General features: G+C 40.5%; 3 protein-coding genes across 6 annotated transcripts; 1 reads left to right on the top strand and 2 right to left on the bottom strand.

Moving 5' to 3' along the window:
• The first annotated feature begins 774 nt into the window (after window positions 1-774).
• On the top strand, window positions 775-6,063 carry LOC104431410 (serine/threonine-protein kinase haspin homolog). The gene is made up of 15 exons (XM_010044050.2): window positions 775-815; window positions 922-1,066; window positions 1,190-1,270; window positions 1,746-1,836; window positions 2,000-2,526; window positions 2,903-3,026; window positions 3,327-3,436; window positions 3,783-3,894; window positions 4,127-4,219; window positions 4,302-4,363; window positions 4,448-4,578; window positions 4,675-4,745; window positions 4,812-4,864; window positions 5,234-5,300; window positions 5,662-6,063. Exons 1-15 carry the CDS (start codon window positions 797-799, stop codon window positions 5,785-5,787), a joined length of 1,812 nt encoding a protein of 603 aa, XP_010042352.2. The 5' UTR covers window positions 775-796; the 3' UTR covers window positions 5,788-6,063.
• A 4,065-nt stretch (window positions 6,064-10,128) lies between these two features.
• Window positions 10,129-14,325, bottom strand: LOC104431421 (nuclear envelope-associated protein 2). Of its 3 annotated transcripts, none has more exons than XM_010044059.3 (6): window positions 13,825-14,325; window positions 13,213-13,457; window positions 12,949-13,056; window positions 11,307-11,768; window positions 10,967-11,068; window positions 10,129-10,612 (listed from the first exon to the last, which is right to left on the bottom strand). In XM_010044059.3, the coding sequence occupies exons 2-6, from the start codon at window positions 13,393-13,395 to the stop codon at window positions 10,439-10,441; spliced, it is 1,029 nt and encodes a 342-aa protein (XP_010042361.2). In that variant the 5' UTR covers window positions 13,396-13,457; window positions 13,825-14,325; the 3' UTR covers window positions 10,129-10,438. The 3 variants fall into 3 exon arrangements, with proteins under 3 accessions (XP_010042361.2, XP_010042366.2, XP_010042372.2); XM_010044064.3 differs by having other exon boundaries at window positions 14,078-14,325; XM_010044070.3 differs by having other exon boundaries at window positions 14,082-14,325.
• Window positions 14,326-16,100: 1,775 nt separating this feature from the next.
• LOC104431440 (probable L-cysteine desulfhydrase, chloroplastic) lies at window positions 16,101-19,517 on the bottom strand. 2 transcript variants are annotated; one of them, XM_010044082.3, is made up of 2 exons: window positions 17,824-19,517; window positions 16,101-16,549 (listed from the first exon to the last, which is right to left on the bottom strand). In XM_010044082.3, exon 1 carries the CDS (start codon window positions 19,193-19,195, stop codon window positions 17,828-17,830), a length of 1,368 nt encoding a protein of 455 aa, XP_010042384.1. In that variant the 5' UTR covers window positions 19,196-19,517; the 3' UTR covers window positions 16,101-16,549; window positions 17,824-17,827. The 2 variants fall into 2 exon arrangements, with proteins under 2 accessions (XP_010042384.1, XP_010042379.1); XM_010044077.3 differs by having other exon boundaries at window positions 16,333-16,836; window positions 17,824-19,515.
• Window positions 19,518-22,307: the final 2,790 nt, after the last annotated feature.

The raw sequence follows: 22,307 nt of genomic DNA, 5'->3' as shown, positions 1-22,307 counted from the left end.
GAGGGCCGAGCCTCGCCAAGGCCGGCTGGGAGACTTGGCCTCGCCTTGGCGGGTGAGGCCAATCTCGTGCGACCTAGGCTAGGTCAAGCCTTGTTGGTGACCTCGCCTGGCCACCGAGGCCAAGCTTGTCGGGCCACCGCTGGGTGATGCCGACCTAGCGGTGGCCCGGAGCTCGAGCTCCCCGCCAAGGCGAGGTCGAGCCTCACTAGAGACCTGGCGACACTCCGGCAATGAGGTCTTCCGACCATGGCCGAGATCGGTGATCGACCAAAAGGAAGGAGAATGAAAGAAAAAGAAGAAGATAAAAGAAGAAGAAAAAAAGAAAGAAAAAAGAAATGTTTCTTGAAATTGTTTTTGGGAACAAGAAATAACTTTTTTCCAAATCTGTTTCAAATTTGTATCCAAGAACAAAAAAATAAATTTTTTTGTTTCTAGGGACAAAATTTTTACCAAATGTGTTTATATCCTTTTATTCATTTATATTATTTTTTATTTCTTGAAACAAAAGAATAAAATTTTTATTTTGGAAACAAAAACAAAAATAAACAAACAGACCCTAAAGCTCTGGATGGCGGTGTTCCCAGGAACATCGTCCGGTGACTTTCTGTCTTGAACCCTAGTTGCAAAACAAAAGCCCAAAACATCACATCACGTTCAAGTTCCGGGCCTGCCCGTTAAAGGCATGGGCGGGTGCGGGCCGTTCCCGGCCCGGCCCAATTCCCACGCTCCCGCCCAACAGCACATCACATTCAAATCTTCGCCCCCCCCCTCTCTCTCTTTCGTGAGCAAAGCGCTGATGAATGCCGGAGCAGCAGGTACAGAACGCCCAAAAACCTTCAATCCTTTGCAACGATTCGTCTTCCTCCGATTCGTTTCCCGTCCAGAATGTCATGCACAACCCTGTTCTCGTGCTTCCACCAGGTCGGAGCAGCGCCGATCTCTGGTCGGAGATCGTTGCCGGCGATGAAGAGCAGGAGCGGTTGCCGCAGCAACCGGGGCCCGGGGGACAAGCGATTTACCGGAGGAGGAAGCAGGAGAAGGTCGGCAAGCAGAATGCAGCAACCGGGTAAGCCGAAAGTTTCCTTCTCGTTCGAGCTCCTTCGTGCATTTTGTCTCTGACGCGGTTGATGACGTCTTTTTTCTAACCATTTTTTCTCTTCTCTATTGTTTCTTCCTCGCCCGGTTGCAGGAAGAGCGTGGTCCATGTGGCCCGGGTGAGTTTGGCGGCTAATGGCAAGCGGGTCAGTTGGAACCGTTCGCTTTCGACCAGGTTGGCTTCGTTTCCCGTAGACCCCCGTGTTCATTTTCTGCTCCCTTTTCGGGTTCGTGTGCTTCTCGTAGGCGATTTGGTGTTTTAGTAGGTGGGCGCGAAATGGGTGAAGTCGGCATTCTTCTAAAGTTGTTGCCCGTCTTCTTGTCGGCTTGGCTTCCGTGGTTATATGGTCATCCATACATATGTTGCATAATCTTAAGGCTGTGAAATTCATTTGATAAATTTTTTTTTTACCAATTCTGTCTCGGTTTGACAAAGCCAGAGATATTCTGTTTCTTTTGTCCGGCACACTGTTAAATGTAGGCGTTGTGATTCCGACCCATAAGAAAAGATGAGTGCATTATGAAGATCTATCGACTTCGGTTATTTGTTCCCATATGTCCCACGTCGAAGCAGGAAATGCTTCTGTCTCCATATTATCTTGTCTCAAAATTCTGGTCATCTTGCTAAAATCTTATTTTGTGTTTGTAAGAGGGAGAACAAGTATAGCTGCCACAGCTTGTGTACATCATCGTCCTGAACAGAAGCATGCCAGAAGGAAAGCGAAACCTCCTCTTCCAAAAGTATGATTTTAATGTTGTCTATTGCATCACATGGATTCTCAAGGTTTCTTTCAAAGCAATATTAATTAGTTCTTGATATTTTGGGCTTGAAGTTTTGCATAGCAGATCACTTGTCAACCTAAGGTCCAAAAAGCTGGTAATTTGCATGTCATGATCTTTGCAGGCAAAGGTTATGCATAGCTTCGAAAAGGAAAGGTCATACTTTCAAGAGGTTGATGCATTCGAGTTGTTAGAGGAAAGCCCCTCGCCCAAGAAGTCTGGTACCTGGGTTGTTGGCAATCAAACTGACAGCTTTGTCATACCTCACTTGTCATCTAGGCTAGAGAAATGGTTGATATCAAAGAAACTAAATCATGGTTGTGGACCTTCAAGCACACTCTCAAAGATATTAGAAACCCCAGCCATGTTCTCAGGGGCAAAGTTGGAGACACCTAGTGGATCTTTATTGCAGAACAATTCAAGTATGTGCCCAAGTTTGATTTGTAAGAATGATCTTGAAAGGCATGTTCATTCTCAGCTTATCAAACTGGAATTGAAGGATGAAGATCTAGAAGAAGCTGTTAGGAAGCTGTCTCTGGCTTCAACTTGTGATACATCCGATGGTGATAACTGGAACCCATTTACTGCACTGCTTGCAGTTTGTGGGCAGACAGCTCCTTCAAATTTTGTGGATGTATTCTCTAAGTTTTGGTTAGTCCTTTGACTGGTAAATTAATTCATATTGCAGTCTTTTAAAGAAGTATTTAAAAAGCTAGTGTGATCAGATGAAGGGCCAAAAGAAAAATTTCCAATTCCAGATAAATGCAAGAGGTTGAGTTTAAAACATGTTGCATCATGTTGCTATGAAATTGCAGCGTGAACTAGTTTGGTTAAATGATAGAAATGAAACTATGTTGATGGCCACTTTGAATAAAGTGATACAAATTAGACTACTTTGAGGGACTTTTTCAACATTAGCTAAATAAGTTTACCTTTCTTGCTTTTAATTCTTTATTTGTTTGTGCCGGTCATTTGAACTTTGCAATGAATTTCTTCAGCCTACTGACCAAGCGCTTACTCTATACAGTGCCCCCAGTGATATTATCAAAATTGGTGAAGGTACATTTGGGGAAGCCTTCAAGGCTGGTAATTATGTGTGCAAGGTGGTTCCGATTGATGGTGATTTGCGAGTTAATGGTGAAGTCCAGAAGGTAAATATTGTCATCAACTCTCATGTTTGTACAAGCTCATCGGAAAGGTGCTTTCATCAGCTTTCCAATTATCATGCTATGTTGACGAATTAAGCTAAATATTAGCAGACTGGTTCTTAGGGTTATAAAAATACATAACCTAGCGTCAGATAATAAACCTTTTGTACAGCATTTACCAATAATTTTGTCCCTTCTTTACCTCCTATCTTCCCAGTTCTAGATCTAATGTCAGTGCTTTCATGGGTACAATGGAGTGTTTTGAGTGACACACCTTGATAACTTAATTTTTATGTGCACCAGAGATCGGAAGAATTGCTCGAGGAGGCTGTACTTTCTCAAACTCTCAACAGGTTAAGAGAGGGCAAGGACGATGCTTGTAATGCTTGCACGACTTTCATACAGACAATAGAGTATGTCTTCATCTGATATCTCAGTTATGTCATTATGCTTGTAAGCCAGTCACATAGATGAAATAACAAGATGCATGCAATCCTTTTTGGTTTTCAATATGTTGCTCGGAGATGATGTGCTTGATAGTCCCTGCAAAGGTCCTTGTCATGTGATCTAAGCATGTTGCTGATCTAATATGTTAAGTCTTGTGATAGGGACAGACTGACTAGAATCTAGACGAGTGCATTTGGTTGGCCAAACTATAAAAATGCTTTTAGGCAGATTGGCCTGTATTGAATGCAAGCTGCTTTTTAATATATTGAGAGATTGTATCATTAGCTGTTTTTCATGCTCTTCCTTTCACAGTCTAAAGGTCTGCCAAGGTACATATGATGTGGAGTTGATCAGAGCATGGGAAGATTGGGATGAAAAAAATGGTTCAGAAAATGATCATCCCAAGGAATTTCCAGAGAAACAGGTCTTGTGCTTTTGTTCTGCCTCTGTTTCTGTTAAAAGATGACATTTTTTTCTCACTATTTTATTCAATACCCTTGGTGATTTTTTTCAGCTTGCTTTCTGTAGTTGTGCTTTACAGTTATGATCAAGAGCATAAATATATAATTTGATGCCTCAATTAATTTCTAGTTACAGTTAGTGCTAATGCTGACACCACCCATTTCCCCTGACATATGCTTAAAAATTACTCTTAGTGCTATGTGGTGTTTGTCCTGGAACATGGGGGCAAGGATCTTGAGAGCTTTGTGCTTTTGAACTTCGATGAAGCACGGAGTCTACTTGTTCAGGTAGATTGTGAAGCACTTGCACTTTTTACTGGTCGGTATTATTAATTCAAAAAGTGATCTCTTTTCCATTAAAAAATTGTAGGTTACTGCTGCCCTGGCCGTGGCTGAAGCGGCTTATGAATTTGAGCACCGCGATTTACACTGGTATATCCATAATGTGATTTACTCCTTCTATTGCATTTTTCTGTTTATCTTTAATTGCTGATTAGATATGTGAATTTGTGACAGGGGCAATATCCTATTAAGCCGGAATGATTCTAGGATGCTGAATTTCATGCTTGAAGGAAAGCATGTCAATGTCAAGACTTTTGGATTGTGCATATCCATAATTGATTTCACACTTTCTAGAATTAATACGGGTTGGCATCTTATCTATTACGTATTACATGTCACTTTTATGATTGTTTCATATACATCCAACCCAGCACACTGATAATAGCATTCCGCCTTTACAGGCCAAGATATACTCTTTCTGGATCTATCCTCAGACCCTTATCTCTTTAAAGGTCCAAAAGGAGATAAACAAGTAAGATAACAAATAGTTTCCCTTGATACTCTATATATATGCCTTCTAACTTTTGTGCATATGCAGTCCGAAACATATCGAAAGATGAAAGAAGTGACAGAAGATTACTGGGAAGGAAGGTATTATTTCTGTTGTCTGCACTGAGAAGTAATTGATTCTACATATGATTATTAAACATGTGATTGGTCCCAGAAATTTATGAGATTATTTTTTATAGCTCCATCTTTTAAACTTATCTGAACATTACCAAATAAATTATTCTGTATAAAACTGCTAAATGGATTTGAGATCTAATTTTTCTAGCTCAAAAGAAGGTCGTATGATTTCTCAAATTGACTAATAGAAACCGAACGTGACTTCTTTGTACAAAAAGTGTGGACTTCAGGATTTGAGTCTTGACAGATGGTCATAGGCTCATAGCTAAGCTTTCGTATGCTTACAGTGCAGCTGTAGGTTCATTTTGATGATTAAGCCATTTTTCTTTGCAGCTTCCCAAAAACAAACGTGCTATGGTTGGTGTACTTGGTCGATATATTACTACTGAAGAAATCATTTGTAAGTCGCTTGCTCCCTTTTGCGAAACCTAAGTGCTTCAGAAAAATTCTCTATATGTGACCCATGTCTTGGAACAAAAGTTATATTTGTCTTCAGTCTGTTGATTTTCTAAATGATGGGCGATATGTTAATTGGGTTTCTCTTTTTCTTTTCAATATTAACTGATTCCAAATGACTGTTTAGATAGATCCATCCTTCTATGAAATGCTCACGACTCACTGGCTTTGATAATGGTCTTAACTTCTACCCCTACTTCACCATTGTAATAAAGGCAATTCTTGCCAAATGCTTTCAGTTCTGCATGCTTATTATGTTAATGATTCCAAGGACAAATTTCAATTGATTATTGAATATTTCCCAGGAACGTTCTTCAAAGGATGAAAGAGAGCTGCGATCCTTGAAGAAACGTTTAGACAAGTATGGTTCAACCAAAGAAGCAATTTTTGATCCATTCTTTGCTGATCTGCTGGTTGACAGTGCAGTGTGATTGGAGAATTTGCTGGCAATTTTTTTTTTTTTTTTTTTTTGTGGAATGGGTATCTATTACATGTATAAATACATAGAAATGCCTGTGATTACTCATATAGAAACGCAAACTGGTACATTACGGGGTCTTCATGTAACTAGTATAAGAACCTACTTGAGTTCAAGTGGGTTTTCAAGTAGTGCATGCTATGTTATCTAATGTATGTTCTTACTTTTGCCAGAGTGGATCTTTTCAGAACTGTCATTGAATTGTCATTGAATTGAAAGTCATTTGACATATGGTGTGTGACCATGTAGTTATGCCGTTGCTTAGGCACTTGAAAATGGGGTAGAAAGAATGTAAAGATGAAGTTATGGGATAAGTGAGTATGGTTGTGGGGTCACTTCTTTTACATGCAGAGGGGGGGTGGGTGGGCACCAAAAACCCTAAATTATGTTAATTTTGACACATTTACTCCAAGCCTTTTCTTTTACACTAAAAGTCCCAAAATTGTATTCGTGTGACATGTTTGCTTCAAACTTTTGTTTGTGATGTTGTCTTGTAAGATTGACCTAGCTCCACCTCAGTTCTAATTTTCAAAAGTATTTCATGATTGAAAAATTATCAAAGATGAGGGAAAGAGCCTGGGTGAAAGTTTGCACGACCCTTGTCCAACCGGGCCAGATGAGCCCTGACCATAAGCATAACCAAATTTGCAATAAGTCTCTGTGTGGAATGCCAGCACGACTCAGAGACATGATCAACTTTCTATAATACTTGACATGAACTACAAAACTGCATTGACCAGTGCTGCAAACAAATGAGCAAAACAGCACCTGTCATATCCTTTCCCTTTTTTGTTTTTGCCATTTTACAAGTGGAACTCCTGTTGTGACAGTTTCTACCGCTTTGAGAAAACTACCTGGATCAACATGGAAATGAAAACCAATATCTTGAAGCCGGTGGACTCCCTGAAGTTCCGTTTGCCATTGCTGCTTGGACCCTTTTTTGGTGCAGCTTCGCCATTAATTGCTCCTTGAGTTCTTTGAGAGCTCTGTCTCTCTAATCTCCTATCTGTTGCGAATACAAAAGATGAATGGTGGTGGTGAGAGATCAAAGAATGTCCCTACATCGATCATATGCAACGAACAAGAAAATTTCGCCGAGAAAGAAGTTTGCATAAATTTTTGGCAAGTCAAGTTGTACATATCTGCATAAAATGTAACTTGGCATGGCAAGTGGACCAAGATGTCTTGTAGAAATGCTGTATCAGATAGACAAGGACACGGATTTACTATAGGAGTGTCACAGACAAGAATTTAACAAATTCCTGAAAGCCAAAAAGGCCATTGCCGATGACTCAAAACTACTATGCATCAAAGGGTTTGGGCAAATTACAAGTTGATGTTTCTGCGTCTGGGAACAGGATTCCTGGAGATAGAATTCCAGCTTCAGCACCCATTTCTTCAGCTCCTGATCCACTCTCCGCTGCTTCTCCAACTATTTGACAATCATGTTGAGTAGATAAATAAAAGCTCCATTACGCACCGAAGAGGCAAACTCCATTCCAGCATGCTTGCCTTAGACAAACTAGAGTTCAGCCAAACAATGCTCTAATCTCATGTTACTAACCCAGCATTTCCTGTACCGACTTTTAAGGACTAAGTAGAATCATTCTTAAATCTTTAACAATGCATACTGGCTTCGATTACAGCAAAAGAGTTAACAAATGGAGAAACAAAAGCAAGTGAATACGATACAACAAATGCTTTCCCAACTTGATAGATTGCCTTTAGAGCATATCTTGGGCAGAATAGAGCAAATAAAGAAATCACTCACAAGGAGTAGGGAAGGAGAGCAAAGGTCGCTAGTTGAGAACACCAAGCTAATAGCCTTTCTCTGGATCAGAGTACAACGAGCTCCAGCCAAGTAAAGACTCCCTCAAGCAGGAGCTCAAACATCATGACCGAGCAATGTATGATGTTGCATAAAGAAAAGCATGAGCTTCTAGAGATGAAAACCTCTTTTGATTGGTCTAGGCAACGCAGAGCAACAATAGGAGGCACTAGAGACTAATACAAAAGTGATGCACAAAAAATTAATTGATGTCCAGATGACTTACTAGCATCTGCAGGAAGATAACTCTAATAGACTAATAAAAACCAAGCTTTGTTGGAGAAGATTATAGATTCAATAAAATAGAAGCATGTTCTTGAAGGGGGGCAACTCTAAGATAATTTAAAAACTGAATTCTCTTGGTAACTCTCTCTGGTTTTCTAGAGCTTTGCATGGAGAAATTTGAAGAACTAAAAGTTCTTGCTACTGTGATCTTTGTGGCCTCCAAGTATTTAACATCGATCTAAGGAGGAGATTGATATGTTGAGGAAGAAACTAGAGACGGAAAGGCTTCGTTGACTCAACCAACAAGTTGGACAGAGTTCAATGAAGGAGAGAGAGCTTTGCATGGAGAAATTTGAAGAACTAAAAGTTCTTGCTACTGTGATCTTTGTGGCCTCCAAGTATTTAACATCGATCTAAGGAGGAGATTGATATGTTGAGGAAGAAACTAGAGACGGAAAGGCTTCGGGTTGACTCAACCAACAAGTTGGACAGAGTTCAATGAAGGAGAGATTTCAACAATCAACTAGACCATCAGATTTTGAATTGGCACTGGATGATACTATGGATGTGATGGAGTTGGTCAAAGATAAGCGACCTTGTTATAATAAGGATTTAGCTCCTGATGTTACCCATTCAAATGTGGAAGACACAGAAGTTGGAGAACAAGCTTCTAATGCTGTTGTTGCTGGTTTACCTAATATCAATGAAATGGAAATCGATAATCAGTCTACAAACAATGAAAAGCAAAGGCAGTTATGGAGAGGACTATTGTAGATGGAGGTTCAAAGCCAAAAAGCTTAGTGGGAGTGAACCAAGCTTTTTATAAGTTGCCACAAAAAAAAAAAAAAAAAAATGAAAATATTTTTTCAGTGTTTATTTTGGTTTGGGGTAAAGTGAGAAGCTATCCGTGGTAGTCTGGACAGATCTTTGATTCTTCTGAATGTTGTAAACAATACTTTGGATGAAGTCACATTGTCACCGAGCGTTGTGTTGTAAATTGTGCTTTGGTAAACTGGACTTTGATAAACTGTACTAATTTGAGATTTTTCATGATATTTATCCTATGGATTTTCACATAAACTTGACATGTTACCATACTACGTCATCATGTGTCATCTAGATCGGCAACTTTAATGTCTAAAATTGACAGAAGCTAATAGAGGATAAATTTGTCATAAGTATATAAATTGAAGGTTTTTTATGGTAAAAAAAATAGTTTAATGTAAATTTGTCACAATAGTATCAATTTGAGATTTTTTATGGTGAAAAAATTAATTTAGGGTAAATTTGTCACAGGTCTACTAGTTTAGGCTTTTTGGTGGTTAAAAAATTAATTTGGGGTAAATTTGTTATGGGCGTACCGGTTTAGGATCTTTCAGGTGTTAATCGGCTGCTCTTGGTGAATGTTTTCAGTTTTGCATGCTTATTATGTTTATGATACCAAGGACAAACTTCAATTGATTATCAAATATTTCCCAAGAATGTTCTTCAAAGGGTGAAAGAGAGCTGCAATCCTTGAAGAAGCGTTTAGACAAGTATGGTTCAGCCAGAGAAGAAATTTTTGAACCATTCTTTGCTAATCTGCTTGTTGAAGGTGCGATGTGATTGGAAAATTTGCCAGCAATTTGTTTGTGGAATAGGTGTCTATTACGTGTATAAGTACATAGAAATGCCTGTAATTACTCATATAGAAACGCGAACTAGTACATTAAAGGGTCATTATGTAATGATTATAAGAACCTGCTTGAGTTCAAGTAGGTTTTCGAGCAGTGAATGCTAAGTTATCTAATGTGTGTTCTTATTATTGTCAGAAAGCTGTGGATCATTTAAGAATTGTCATTGAATTGAAAGTCATTTGACATTTGATGTGTGACCATGTAGTCATGACCATATGTAGTCATGTTGTTGCTTTGGCACTTGAATAAAGGTCATATGAAGGGTAGAAAGAATGGAAAGAGGAAGTTATGGCATAAGTGAGTTAGTATGGTTGTCAAGTTAATCTTTTAAATTGTAGTCTAGGATTGTAACAAAACAAAACAAAAAATAATAATAATAAAAATAAAAATAGAAAGAGAAAAAGTCATCAAAAATCTTAAATTATGTTAGTTGTAACATATTTATTCCGAACTATTTTTTAACATAAAAATCTATAAATTTATATTCGTATGACACATTTACTCCATGCTTTTATTTGTGACGCGACTGTCATGTAAGGTTAACATGGCTCCACCTCAGCTCTACTTTTCAAAAGCATTCAATGATTAAAAAATTATTAAAGATGAGGGAGAGAGAGCCTCCGTGAAAGTCTGCATGGCCCTCGTCCAACTGGACTAGCTGCGCCCTAACCATAAGCATAACCATATGTGCAACAAGTCTCTGTGTGGATCACCGGCACGATCCAAAGACATGATCAACGTCCTAGAATACTCGCTATGAACTACAAAAATGCATTGGCCAGTGCTGCAAGGAAATGAGCAAAACAGCAACTGTTATATCCTTTTCCCTTTTTCGCTTTTGCCTTTTTACAAGTGAACTCTCTCTGTGACAATTTTTACCGCTTAGAGAAAACTACCAGGATCACCATGGACATGGAAACCACTATCTTGAAGCCGGGGGACTCCCAGAAGTTCCGTTTGCTGTCGCCGCTTGGACCGCTCTTTTGGTGCAGCTCCGTCATTAATTGCTCCTTGAGATCTTTGAGCGCTTTGTCTCTCCGATCTCCCATCTGTTGCAAGTAGAAAAGATGAATAAAACACGCAGATAAATCCAAATGGTCGTGGTGAGAGATCAAAAATGTCCCTACATCGATCTTATGCAACAAAAAAGAAAAGGTCGGCCGAGTAAGAAGTTTGTATAAATGTTTTGGCAAATCAGGTTGAACATATACCTTCATAAAAATGTAACATGATATGGCAAGTGGACCAAGGTGTCTTGTGAAAATGCCGTATCAGATGATAGACAAGGACATGGATTTACTCTAGGAGTGTCGCAGACAAGGAATTGAACAAATTTGTGAAAGTCGAAAAGGCCATTGCCGATGACTCAAACTACCCTGTGTAAAATGGTTTGGGCAAATTACCCGTTGAAGTTTCCGCGTCTGGGAACGGGATTCCTGGAGACAGAATTCCAGCTTCAACACCCGTTTCTTCAGCTCCTGATCCACTCTCCGCTGCTTCTCCAGCTATTTCACAATCATGTCAAGTAGACAAACAAAAAGTCCATTATGTACTGAACAGATAAACTCCATTCCAGCATGTTTGCCTTAGACAAACTAGAGTTCAGCAAAACAACGCTCTAATCTCATGTTACTAACCCAGCATTTCCTGTGCCAATGTTTAAGGACTAAGTAGAATCTTCCACAATCACAGCAAAAGAAATAACAAATGGAGAAACATGAGCAAGTGAATACAATGCAACACCTGTGATTCCAAATCCTTTGCCTTGAGCTTCCAATGAGTGGACATGATCCTGATCTCATCCCTCAGCTTTCCTATTTCTTCATCCTTAACCACCAAAAGTTTGTTAATATTCTCGATGTTCTTTGGAGATACCACATCTAGTAATTTTCTCAGTTCAGAGTCCTTGCTTAAGTCTGATTTAGCAAGAGCTTCCATAATATCACGCTCGGTCTTCGTAACTTCCTCCCTCAGCTGCTTTTGTGAGTACTCCCTCGCTTGAAGATCCTTCTGCAGGTTATTTAATAGCTCACCTAACCTATTAACACGGTCCTCATTCTCCTTTAAAGAACAGTTCTTCTCGTCTAATTCTTTTAAGAGGGCAAGGCACTGAAGCTGTGCTGATTGTGCTGATGCAGCACTAGCATCTGCGGTGGCTTGAGTGATCACAATCTGTGATTTAAGAGCATCCATTTCCTGGAGACACTGCATTTCGATAAAATGTCAGATCAAGGAAAGATGCCGTTGAGAAATTAAACCATAGCAAAAGAGTACTGTGTGTACTTCAACCAAGGCAATGTTCTGTAGAAGCGGAAAAGTTTCCTTCCAACAATCAGAAAAAGAAAGGATCATCCAACGAAATTAAATTAACATCAAAACATTTGAGGTTGATGAAGAACAATCAACTTTTATGGCTTCCCCAGAAATTGGAGAACATATTTTCCTCATGACATATGAGCTCTTCTTCTTAGGTGCATGCAAATATTCAGGGATTGCATCAGTTCACAAATTAGCAGTTATGGTACAATTGATAGTAAGGCATATTTACTCAAGCCAAGGTCTTTAGAATAAGAAGTTACAACTTTGAAATCATAACATATGCATATGTGCTTATTCAGGCACATCTGAGCTAGCTTCTACAATCCACCAGAAACTCCCTCCCTCCCTCTCTCATTCATTGGGCAGAAATCCAGAAGAAGGGAAAGCCCAGCTGGGACATGGAGCTTTTAAGCTACGATTTCTCAATGCAATACACCCCTTAGTTCAGGCCGTTGTGCCTGTCCACAGCTGAAAATACTCACATTCCATTTAGAAAAATTTAAAGCATAAACTCATTTAAGATTGTGATGAAGAACATTGAGAAGATATTAATATCCAGAAAATTTCCAAGTACAGCACGCTTTCTGCACTAAGCAATATGAAATGAAACATTACCAAGAAAACCAGCTTTTACTACTTTGAGGAATATCATATGGAATGCGACTTCATTAAAAAATTCTGCACCTTACTTAGCCTTTTCAGCTCAATTATGTCAATGCAAATAAATGTTTCATGAACAATTCAATTTACAACAATAGTGAACTACCATGAGCTATCCAAAATGGTCGTCTTTCCTTCATTGGGTTCCCCAGAAAATCAACCAAAAGGCACCGTGCAAAATGACCATGAGATCGCAAATTACAAACAGCATGACCAACAAACAGGCCTTAAGAACAAAAAGCAAATTGCATCACTTGTGATGACAGAAAGGAAAAATGCCTTCATGACCTTCTAAGAACATCAACAAGTAATTAAGAACGGAAGTAATTTGATGAGCAAGAATCCATCCATGAGCTAAATAAAAACAGAAAGTAAGAATCATGATAGGTGCTGTAATATCAGGGACCTTCTCAGAAGCAGAAGTTGAAGCCTGAAGCTCCCCATCCTTCTCCTCCAATGTCCTTTGTAATCCAATCACTTCCTCCTCCATCTCCCTCACCCTGCTCTCTGCTTCCTGCCCAAAACAAATTTAGAAATGCAAAAATCAGAGAACTCCGATCAATCCCAGATTCCCAATAAGCAGAAAGAACACAAAACTTCACAAAAACAAACAAATCATTTCGAGATCAGAGCTCCAGAAAACATGACCGGGACAATAAATTTCACTCGCCTGTCTCGAAAGGGCTTCTCTCGCAAATGATTGCTCTTGAAACGCGAGACGGCTTCGGACGTCCCTCAGCTCCGATGCTAAACAGAGCACGTTGCGCCTAAAACTCTGCTTCTTCTCATTCAAGCCGCTCAAAAGCGGGTCAAATCCGACACTCGAAACTTGGGATTCCTCGGACATTGACATGAGAAACAAAGCCTAGTCAAATCCTTCTCCTCCTCCTCCTCCTCCTCCTCGGGTGTTGGGTGCTGCACTCCGTGGGTATAGATTGGCATGTGATTAGTTTGAGTTTGACCATGCAAAGATTAAAAAATAGCAGAGATATATAAAGCTTCTCTCTCTCTCTCTCTCTCTCTCTCTCAGGTTGCATGTGAACGTGAACGGTAGTTGAGTGTGTATTAAATTCCAGTTGCTTCCACGAAGCTGGAAAGATGACACGAAATTATACAGTGACAAGGACCAGGTGCCAACTCGAGCCAAAAAATCACAGCACGAAGAAAGACTCGCGCGATCTATCCTCGTAGTTAGCATTTCCGTCTCCAAGAATCGTCCATGCTGCTGATCACCAACAAAACGAAATTCCCACTTCCTTAATCAACAAACTGAAGTACGCACCAAAAGCATGTGCAGGCTGTCCCAAGCTCTCTTCAGAGCTCCTGGACACGATTTCGAACACCCATCATATAAGATCACGAGACAGTAGAAAAACAAGAAGCTTGCTCTCAACGATGAAAGCCCAATATGGATTCATTCTCTCTTTTTTCTTGCTTTCTTTATGGGTTCTGGCTTAGCAGAGACAGCCAAAGAGCTTCAAGAACAATCGAACAAGAAAGCGAGGCAACTGAGAGAGAGAAAGAGAGGGAGAGACCTGCCTGTGTCTGACTCGAACCAGATGTCCGTGAGAACGAGATCAAGCACACAAAAGACAAAAAGAGTTCTGCTCCATGGCGGAGAAGTTTGCATAAAGTTAAAGCCAGAGAGAATATCTCCTGCTTGCCCTTCAAGCTCATTATTTTATATGTGTGAGAGACAATTATTAGCTTATCTTTGAATCTGAAATCATGGAGAACTTTGTCTTTTCTAGGCGCTTGTGAGATTTGGTTGCCAATGTTTGCGCGACCTGTCTCAGCCTTGAAATCAGGAGATAAAGAGAGAGAGAGAGAGAGAGAGAGAGAGAGTCTTAGCATGCTCTGGATTGATCTTATTTGCGGTGAATCCTTTGATCATGTAAATTATTACCTATGGACTTTTTGTAATTTGGCCTTCAAATTTCATATCAAAATGTGTAGGCTCATGTGGGGGAAATTATTGGGCTTTGACCATAAACGAAATTGATGCCGCATAGCATAGATTTGACCGAGTCATGAGCATACATAGATTCGATCGAGTCATGACGTAAGATGGTCTCGACACCACTTCGACAAGCGTCGTTGTGAGGTAGCAGTGACAAGTTCACTCGGATGAACAATTGTTATGGCTCAAAACAAACGTTATATCATGACTGAAATTCTTGTGGGAATGTCAAAGGACCACTAGTGTTAGTTGCCTCTTGTCACCCTTTTGATTCTTTTGCTCTTTTAGTTTATCAAACATAACCCATCACTAAGTGACTTTCTAAATCATGTGAAAGAGATATCCACAAATATCGTGGTACTCACATTAAGAATCTTCATTTGATGCAGTTTTAACAAGCCAACCTCAAATTTGAAGTCGATCGCAATTTATGTAAGTAAGGTTCATACCTCATGTTATAGTCGTACAAACCCATATATAAAGTAAGTTCTTTGATTCAAAAGCAGTGGCAATATCAACTACGGTAGGTGCATTCAAATCCTCCCATTCGAGTCACTATCAATATTCAGGAGCTACAACTTTGGTGTTATGAGGTTTGATTGGAGCCCCAACAATCACAGATCCAAACATCAGTTCCCTTATCATTTTCGATTAAATGATCCATTAACCCGATTATCGAAGGATTATAAATCGTATTAAACAGTCCTCCTTCCCACCTGGGGATTCTCTAGTCGCCCAATCTAAGATGGGCTTAATGGGTTGGGTCGACTTTTTGCCTTTTCAATCCGGGCAAAAATGAGTTCTCAATATGCAATCCGACCCCGAAATAATGTGACGTTGCCCCGAAAACTTTATTATTTTTCTTCATCATTGGAAGGGCAGGTCCACCATATTCATCATATAAAAATTGACATTATGCGAACAAAAATTAATTTCTTAATTGCATATGTCATGCTTTTCTCTTCCCTACTCTTAACGCATGAAGCAACACAAAACGCGCATCAACAAAAGCACTCATGCCCAACTTTTACTTTTCATTATCACCCACTAAAGACTTCTCCTTTCCATCAATTTCCCCACCACAGAAATAATCTATAAATGTCAACACCTTTTCAACACCTTTTTGATTTTTGGCCTATGAGACATCCCTATAAGAAACACCTGGCAAGGCACTAAAATCTATAAGCCCCAGTTGATTATAAACAAACAGAGCCAATCAAAATCTGTCCGGAGTGAATTTTACTCTTTTAACTTCTATGGTTGTATAGCGTTGAGATGTCCTACGTTTTCTGTCGATACCCCAAACATCAATTAATGACGGGTTCAAGTGGGTGGGTCTGAAAAGAACCGGCTCTCTAAATTGTCATCGACACACCGAGGTGACGGTGACAAGGCAGTACGATAATGACATTCAGGGATAAGTACCGGCTACATGCCCTCCCATATCCATATTGCTCACACGTCACGTGAATTCTCATAGCATGACCTGACCCGAGCACGCAAGCTCCTTCACCGACTTGGCTAACTGGTCCATAGATTCGCCCATTTTCCATGGGCAACGACTTGAGGAGAAACATGTACAAGAACTGGGTATATGGTTTAGGCCCGAATCAGACATAGATGCTAAATTTGTATTGTGTAAAAATGGGTTAATCCGAATGGACCATTTTTCACCCGACCTCCCCATGAGGGCATACTGAACAACCAAAGCACACTCAAGAATGTCAAAATTAGTCACCAGCAACCGATTGCCGCATCTTAGAGCGGCAGCATCAAAATCTCAGCATATCAATGGGTTTCACCAAGGAGACAATCCCAGGGTCAGGGAACTAACGTCGAAAGCAAACGGTGAAGCTTTCTACTAGGCCATTCTTCAATTACAGAATCATAGAGGAAGAGGGCTTGGCTTTGACACTAGAACTTGCTTGGAAAGCAGCAAATCATCAGTCTGCACAGGCAAAGGATGATCCTACCGAAAGCAACGAGTCGTGCAGAATCGATACAAACCTAAACCAAAGCTTCAATCCACGACCTTCATAACCAGCTCCTGCCGGACATGAGAGCAGGTTCGTTCTTATTTATTTGCACAGAGGAGGATCGACAAAGCATGAAACAACAAAAATTAGCAGAGCCTGATGTCAGCATCTCTCAAACTAAATGAGCCTGCAGTCAATATCTTTCCTAAAAATCTAATTACAAAGGCAACGTGCATCCTCTCGGTTCCGGATTCCTGCAGACTTCTTGGAATCCCATGGTAACTAAACCATGATGGCAGCCGACGGCAAGCAAGCTGAGCTTAAAACTGCACCCTTTTATTATCAGAACACTTTAGAGCTACAAGAAAACAAAAACAAACTGGTCAAACTTTGGATCTCCAGACGTAACACGAGATACTTTAATTGCTATACCCACGGTATATCTCGAACCCAATGCATAAATACCACACCCACTTTCTCGCCCTTCTCTCCTCACCCCAAAGCCTGCTCTGTTTTGTTTACTTGTGCAGCGCATACCTACCGTATAGTTGGACAATGTACCGTATAGTTGGACAATGTTCCCCGGTAAAATCTCTCTATCCACTTAATAGTAAACAAGCAGCACTGATGTTCAGCCTCTCAAGTCCATAAAAATGTATGACCATTGATAAAGCCTCAGCACTGATACTGCCAAAATAGGGGAAAAGGGGGTTTCTTTACCCTACTCGCCATTACGCTCAACAGAATTAAAACAGAATATCTCTACCACCAGAACTGTACTTCGTACTGACCATCAGAAGAGAAATTAGAACATAAGCCTCAGAGAAATACATCCGAAACATGTCCTATTTGCCACTGAATTAGAATTTTCAGCAATCCAAGGTCTCAAATCAAACCAATTCCTATTACCTTTTCTTGTTTGCTAGTTAATCGTCAGTTATTGTACTCCTAATGCTGGATTTCTCAAATAGTGACCAAGATTATGAACAAGCATCTCTGTTTGGCATCGAGCCGACTCAGAAAGGTATAGCAAGTTCTTATCCTATCCTACAATTGCATTAGCAGATAGTTCTCATTAATATTAGATCTTGATGTGTAGTGAGGAATTCTGTATTGAGTGCAGTGCTCTGATTATTAATCATCAAAGCCTTCTGGAAGGGAACACCTTAACAAATGCTTCATAATCACAATGATCCAGACAGAAGATAAGATCAACACTTTAAACAAAAATCCCACTGACTGTTTTCATAGATTTATGAAGAAAACTAACTTACCATTTGCTAAACCAATAAAAGAATAATAATGGCAAATATAAGTTTATAGTTGATGAATTCAAGGAGTTTACCTTATTACTCAGGAAGAAGCTTGCAAGTGAACTTATTGTCCACGAGTTTGTTAATCGCATCTCGAAACTTGAAATAATCCTCTTCCTTATTGTAAACCTGATGCGAGATTCTAGCATACCCTGTAATTGGACCAACCTCACCCTCTTTTGGAGATCGGTAATAAATCGGCACTTCAATACCAAAACTATCCCTCAAATGGTCCCTCAACTTCAGAGTGTCTGTTTCACTCCATATCTCCAAACAAGCAGGCAAACCCACCATGATCATGCTCGAACACATATCAGGTGGACAGCCGAGGTTCGTCCCCCATGCTTTCGCCAGCATCTCTCCCATCCTTAGGACAGCTTCATGATTTCTCTTCTTAATCCCCTCAATACCGCCTTCAAACCTATTAACAAATTCCAAGACCGAAGGCACCACCAACTGAGCACTATAATCCCTCGTTCCAATCCAAGCACTTTCTATAGCCAACCCATTACCATACTCATGGGACACAACCAGGTGATGCAAGTCCGACGACCTCGGAGACTTCCTGCAGTACAAAAACGCGACCGCAGGCGGGCAGAAAAACCACTTGTGCAGATTGCTAGTGTAGAAATCAGCCCCAATCTCTTTCATATCCAGGTCCACACACCCAATCCCATGTGCTGCATCCACAAAAACCTGGTCAACCCCCTCGTCCCTACAAATCTTGACCAATTCCTTGACTGGAATCACCACGCTCGGCATCGACGAGACGTGGTCAATAACAGCTAACCTCACCTTCCTCCCATCCACCTTCCCTCTCTCCAAGGCCTTCCTAAACTCGGACACAATCTCTTCCCGAGAACTCACCGGGAACGGCAGCTGGACCTCGACCACCCGCCCGCCGGCGCGCTTCACGTACGCCTCCACCGACTTCTTGACCGCGCCGTAAGCGTAGTGGAGCATGACCGCGACGTCCCCCTTCTGGAACCTCCCTTCCGCGAAGTCCCAGGCGATCTGCTGGAGCACTATCGCGGCCGCGGTCGTGGCGTTGTCGACGATGGAGATTTCCTCGACGTCCTCGGCATTGATGAGGTCCTTGATCACGGCCCTCGATTCAAGAATCCCCTTCTGCAGCTCGTTGAAGTAGAAGCCGTCGGGCTGCCGCAGGAACCTGAGCTGCCACTGCTGCTGGGCGGCGATGACGGAGGCGGGGCAGGAGCCGAAGCTGCCGTTGTTGATCCGGGCGACGGAGGGGTCGTGGTGGGCGAACTCGGCCTGGACCTCGGAGTCCGCGATAAAGGTGGAGACTTTGGGCTTCTTGGGGACATGGGTCTTGAAATCGCCGTTGGGTTGGTGGTGGTGGGGGTGGTGGTGGTGGTGGTGGCGATTCTTGGGAGAGTCCATTGATGGGTCGGCAAGAAAAACTGGGTCTTTTCTTGTTTCTTGTTTCTTGTTCAAGATCAAGAACGGGAGGAGGAGAGAGAAACCATGGAGGAATCGTGGGGTGGCTGATTTATTTATGCTGTTGCTATTGTTGCGTTGTGGGTTTTGTTAGGTTGATGTTCTTGGGATGAGAGAGAAAGAGAGAGAGAGAGAGAAGGGATGGAGGGGTTGATGACAAGTATTGGGGGAAAGAGGAGGTGACGGGAGATTCCACAACCGAATAAACAAAGTTAGCAGGCGCTATTATAGGGCTTCTGCCTTTTTGTCTCTCCTCTCTCCATCTCTATCCTCTCTCTCTCTCTCTCTCTAATCTCCTCCTCCATTTCAAAAAGCTTTCGCTTTCATCCTCCACCCTGCCTCGAGGCCCGACGTTCTGGGTCACGTGAGATGGGCGTGACTGCCTTCTTCATCCACGCATGGGGAAGATGATAGGCCGTGGGTCCGAGCGCGTCACAGTCGAGTCGAGGCGAGTCGACATAGTGATGCGGTTGTGGGGCAAGTGAGCGTATTTTGAGTGATGCTTTGAATGAAGTTCGGACAGGTCAAAGTGTATGGAGATAGATGTTAATGGGTAAATATAAATATAGAATGAATTACTATCACCCCAAGTTTTAAAGAACACACCATCAACCACAAATAAATATTGGGATTAATCAAATATCATTGTCAAAGATTTAAAGGACGAATCAATCATCAAGAATAAAATATTTTGAGATAAGAGAAGCTCACAATTAAAACCTAAAAGATGTGCTGCCAACCATAGATAACGGATTTCTTAGTTCACCAACATAAAATAATCCACTTTTTTAGAATAGATATTTGCTCAAACAAAGGAAAAATCTCATATATCCTTAATATGCATGTCTTGTCTCCTTTACAAATGGGAATACACCTCTATTTGTAGAGATATTGCTAAATAAAGGAGAATACTCTTGGAATGCCCAGAAATTGGTCATACTTTTGGGGAATTCCCGTTATTATGACTCTTGAAAGGAGCACCACAATAAAGATTCATGAAATGCTGGGACTTAAGAGACTCAAACACGAGGACTGGCATCAGATGCATTGAAACTTGATAACACCTCTAGATTTGTGCACCAATACAGTTACTGTAGAACGTTATCAAAGAGCAATATGAATCAACTAGAACAGCCTCCGGTCATTAAGTAGTCAATTGGGAGTCTTGAAATCGACAACTACTTTGCACAATTAGCAACTTCAACCGTGGATCCATACAATTAAATTGCAGTAGAAATTGACTTTTACTTGCAAGAATGGTGAATGGGTTGGCTAAGTCAGCGAAAAATGAGTTGAATTTGGGAGCTGGTTGATAGAGAGTGATGCTCCCACACCAAATTCTAAAGTATTACTATATTAAGTGAGACTAGACCTTATTATACAATATTGGATACTCAACCGCTCGAGCTTCATTCGGCACAAGAGTGCTTGATAAGCTCAAGTTCAAACAGGGTAGTTTCAGGCTCATCTTGAATCAAAGAAATAAAGTAATGTGAAGAAAACATATATTATATAAAATTTAGTTAATCGGTTAGACCCTCAAGTTACTCAATCAAGCTTTTTTGCAAGTTCAAGCTAGAATTAGGCTTGGAATTCATGCTACTCGGACCTGAAAAAAATCAAGTCGAGTTCCACTAGTCTTCTAAGCAAGCTCGAGTAACTAAATAATTAACTTCAACTTGTTCATACCCTTTGTCACGAAACCATACAAGAAGGAGCAATAAACATCAAATAATGATAAATCCTTGCCTAGACTTACTTCGATGACATCAGCTTTTAGTTTAAAAATCAACGCTCTTACCGGTCATTTCCGTATTTAATAACCAATTCGAAATCTACACGAGTTTTCTATACTGCAATGGCCTAAGCCCGCAACATTATGTATTAGATGAATCTATAAAAAAAAATACCCATATTCTTTATTGAAAAACCTTATCTGAAAATAATTGGCCCAAACAATTTGTGACTACTTTTATAGCTAGTCAAATCAAGGAGAAAGTGACATCAATTTAATTGTAAATCTTTTGACTTCATATCAATTCAGTCATTTGGGCTATTTTTGGTTGGATTTTATCCAATGTGGATGCCGGTTAACTTATGTAACATAGCTCATACTAACATAGACAAATTTTAATAATATTTTAATATTTACGAATTTTTTATTTATATTTATTTCTTCCCTATCATCTTCCTTTAGCTAATTGCTAATTGGTGGCTAGTCAAAGGCGAAGGCTGGCAAGGCTCACCGAACTTGAGTTCCCTCACCAGTGGCTAGCCAAGGCTCAACCCTTGCTAGCTTAATGCAAGGCCACCCTTGTAGCCCCTAGCAAGCTCACTAAAGGTTGTGAGAGCCTTGCTAGTGGCCAACAAGATCCCTCAGCTCTCGCCAATTGCCAAGGTTTGGTGACCAACAAGAGGAGAAGGAAGGGAGGAAAAAAATGAAATAATAATTAAAAATAAAAAACAAAAAACATTCAAAAAAATATTCAAATTTTATTAAAAATTATTTACATCGGTGTCAACTGGTTTATGCTAGCCTACCACTTAAGCCGGTCACCATCCACGTCGATAATAGTTGGCCAAAAGTAGGTGGAATGACTCAATTTGCACTAGATTAAAATATTTAAAACTAAATCGGTACTAAGTTAAAAAGTTTAGGACTAAATTAATATTATTGTAATTACCTTTAAGATTTTGCCGATACTTTTCCGGAATAAAAAAATGGAATAAAATTGGAGAGATTTTGGTGTTGGTCACCAAGTTTTTCCTCAAATTGGCTTCGGAATTTCTTTTTCGATGGGAAGTGAATCATTTGGGGGGCGTGTCAGCTTCTCGAAGGTGTCATCTGAGTACGATCCCATCGGCCATTAGTGAATTGGTGAGACATGCACCCTGTGGACGGCACCATCTCTTCTATCCTTTTTCCCTTTGCTTTCCCATTCATCATCATCCAATATATTAACGAGCGCTACACGCAACTCCTCACGATCTTGTCATCTTTCCCTCTGGCATTATTGCTCCGATCCAACATGGAGGGTGTGCATGGAACCAGATG

The sequence above is a fragment of the Eucalyptus grandis genome, chromosome 2, assembly GCF_016545825.1.
Source record: "Eucalyptus grandis isolate ANBG69807.140 chromosome 2, ASM1654582v1, whole genome shotgun sequence".
In the NCBI taxonomy this organism is placed as follows: Eukaryota; Viridiplantae; Streptophyta; class Magnoliopsida; order Myrtales; family Myrtaceae; genus Eucalyptus; species Eucalyptus grandis.
This window is presented reverse-complemented; position numbering and strand designations above follow the sequence as displayed.

Bases quoted from the DNA above. Each gene is read 5' to 3' on its own strand.
- LOC104431410 (XM_010044050.2), top strand. The intron at 3,027-3,326 runs GTAAATATTGTC...TATGTGCACCAG, and splicing joins TTAATGGTGAAGTCCAGAAG to AGATCGGAAGAATTGCTCGA. The intron at 4,579-4,674 runs GTTGGCATCTTA...CCGCCTTTACAG, and splicing joins ACTTTCTAGAATTAATACGG to GCCAAGATATACTCTTTCTG.
- LOC104431421 (XM_010044059.3), bottom strand. From the start codon at position 13,395: ATGTCAATGTCCGAGGAATCCCAAGTTTCGAGTGTCGGATTTGACCCG. The intron at 11,069-11,306 runs GTGTTGCATTGT...ATTGTGAAATAG, and splicing joins CAAAGGATTTGGAATCACAG to CTGGAGAAGCAGCGGAGAGT. The intron at 10,613-10,966 runs GTAATTTGCCCA...TACTTGCAACAG, and splicing joins AGACGCGGAAACTTCAACGG to ATGGGAGATCGGAGAGACAA.
- LOC104431440 (XM_010044082.3), bottom strand. From the start codon at position 19,195: ATGGACTCTCCCAAGAATCGCCACCACCACCACCACCACCCCCACCAC.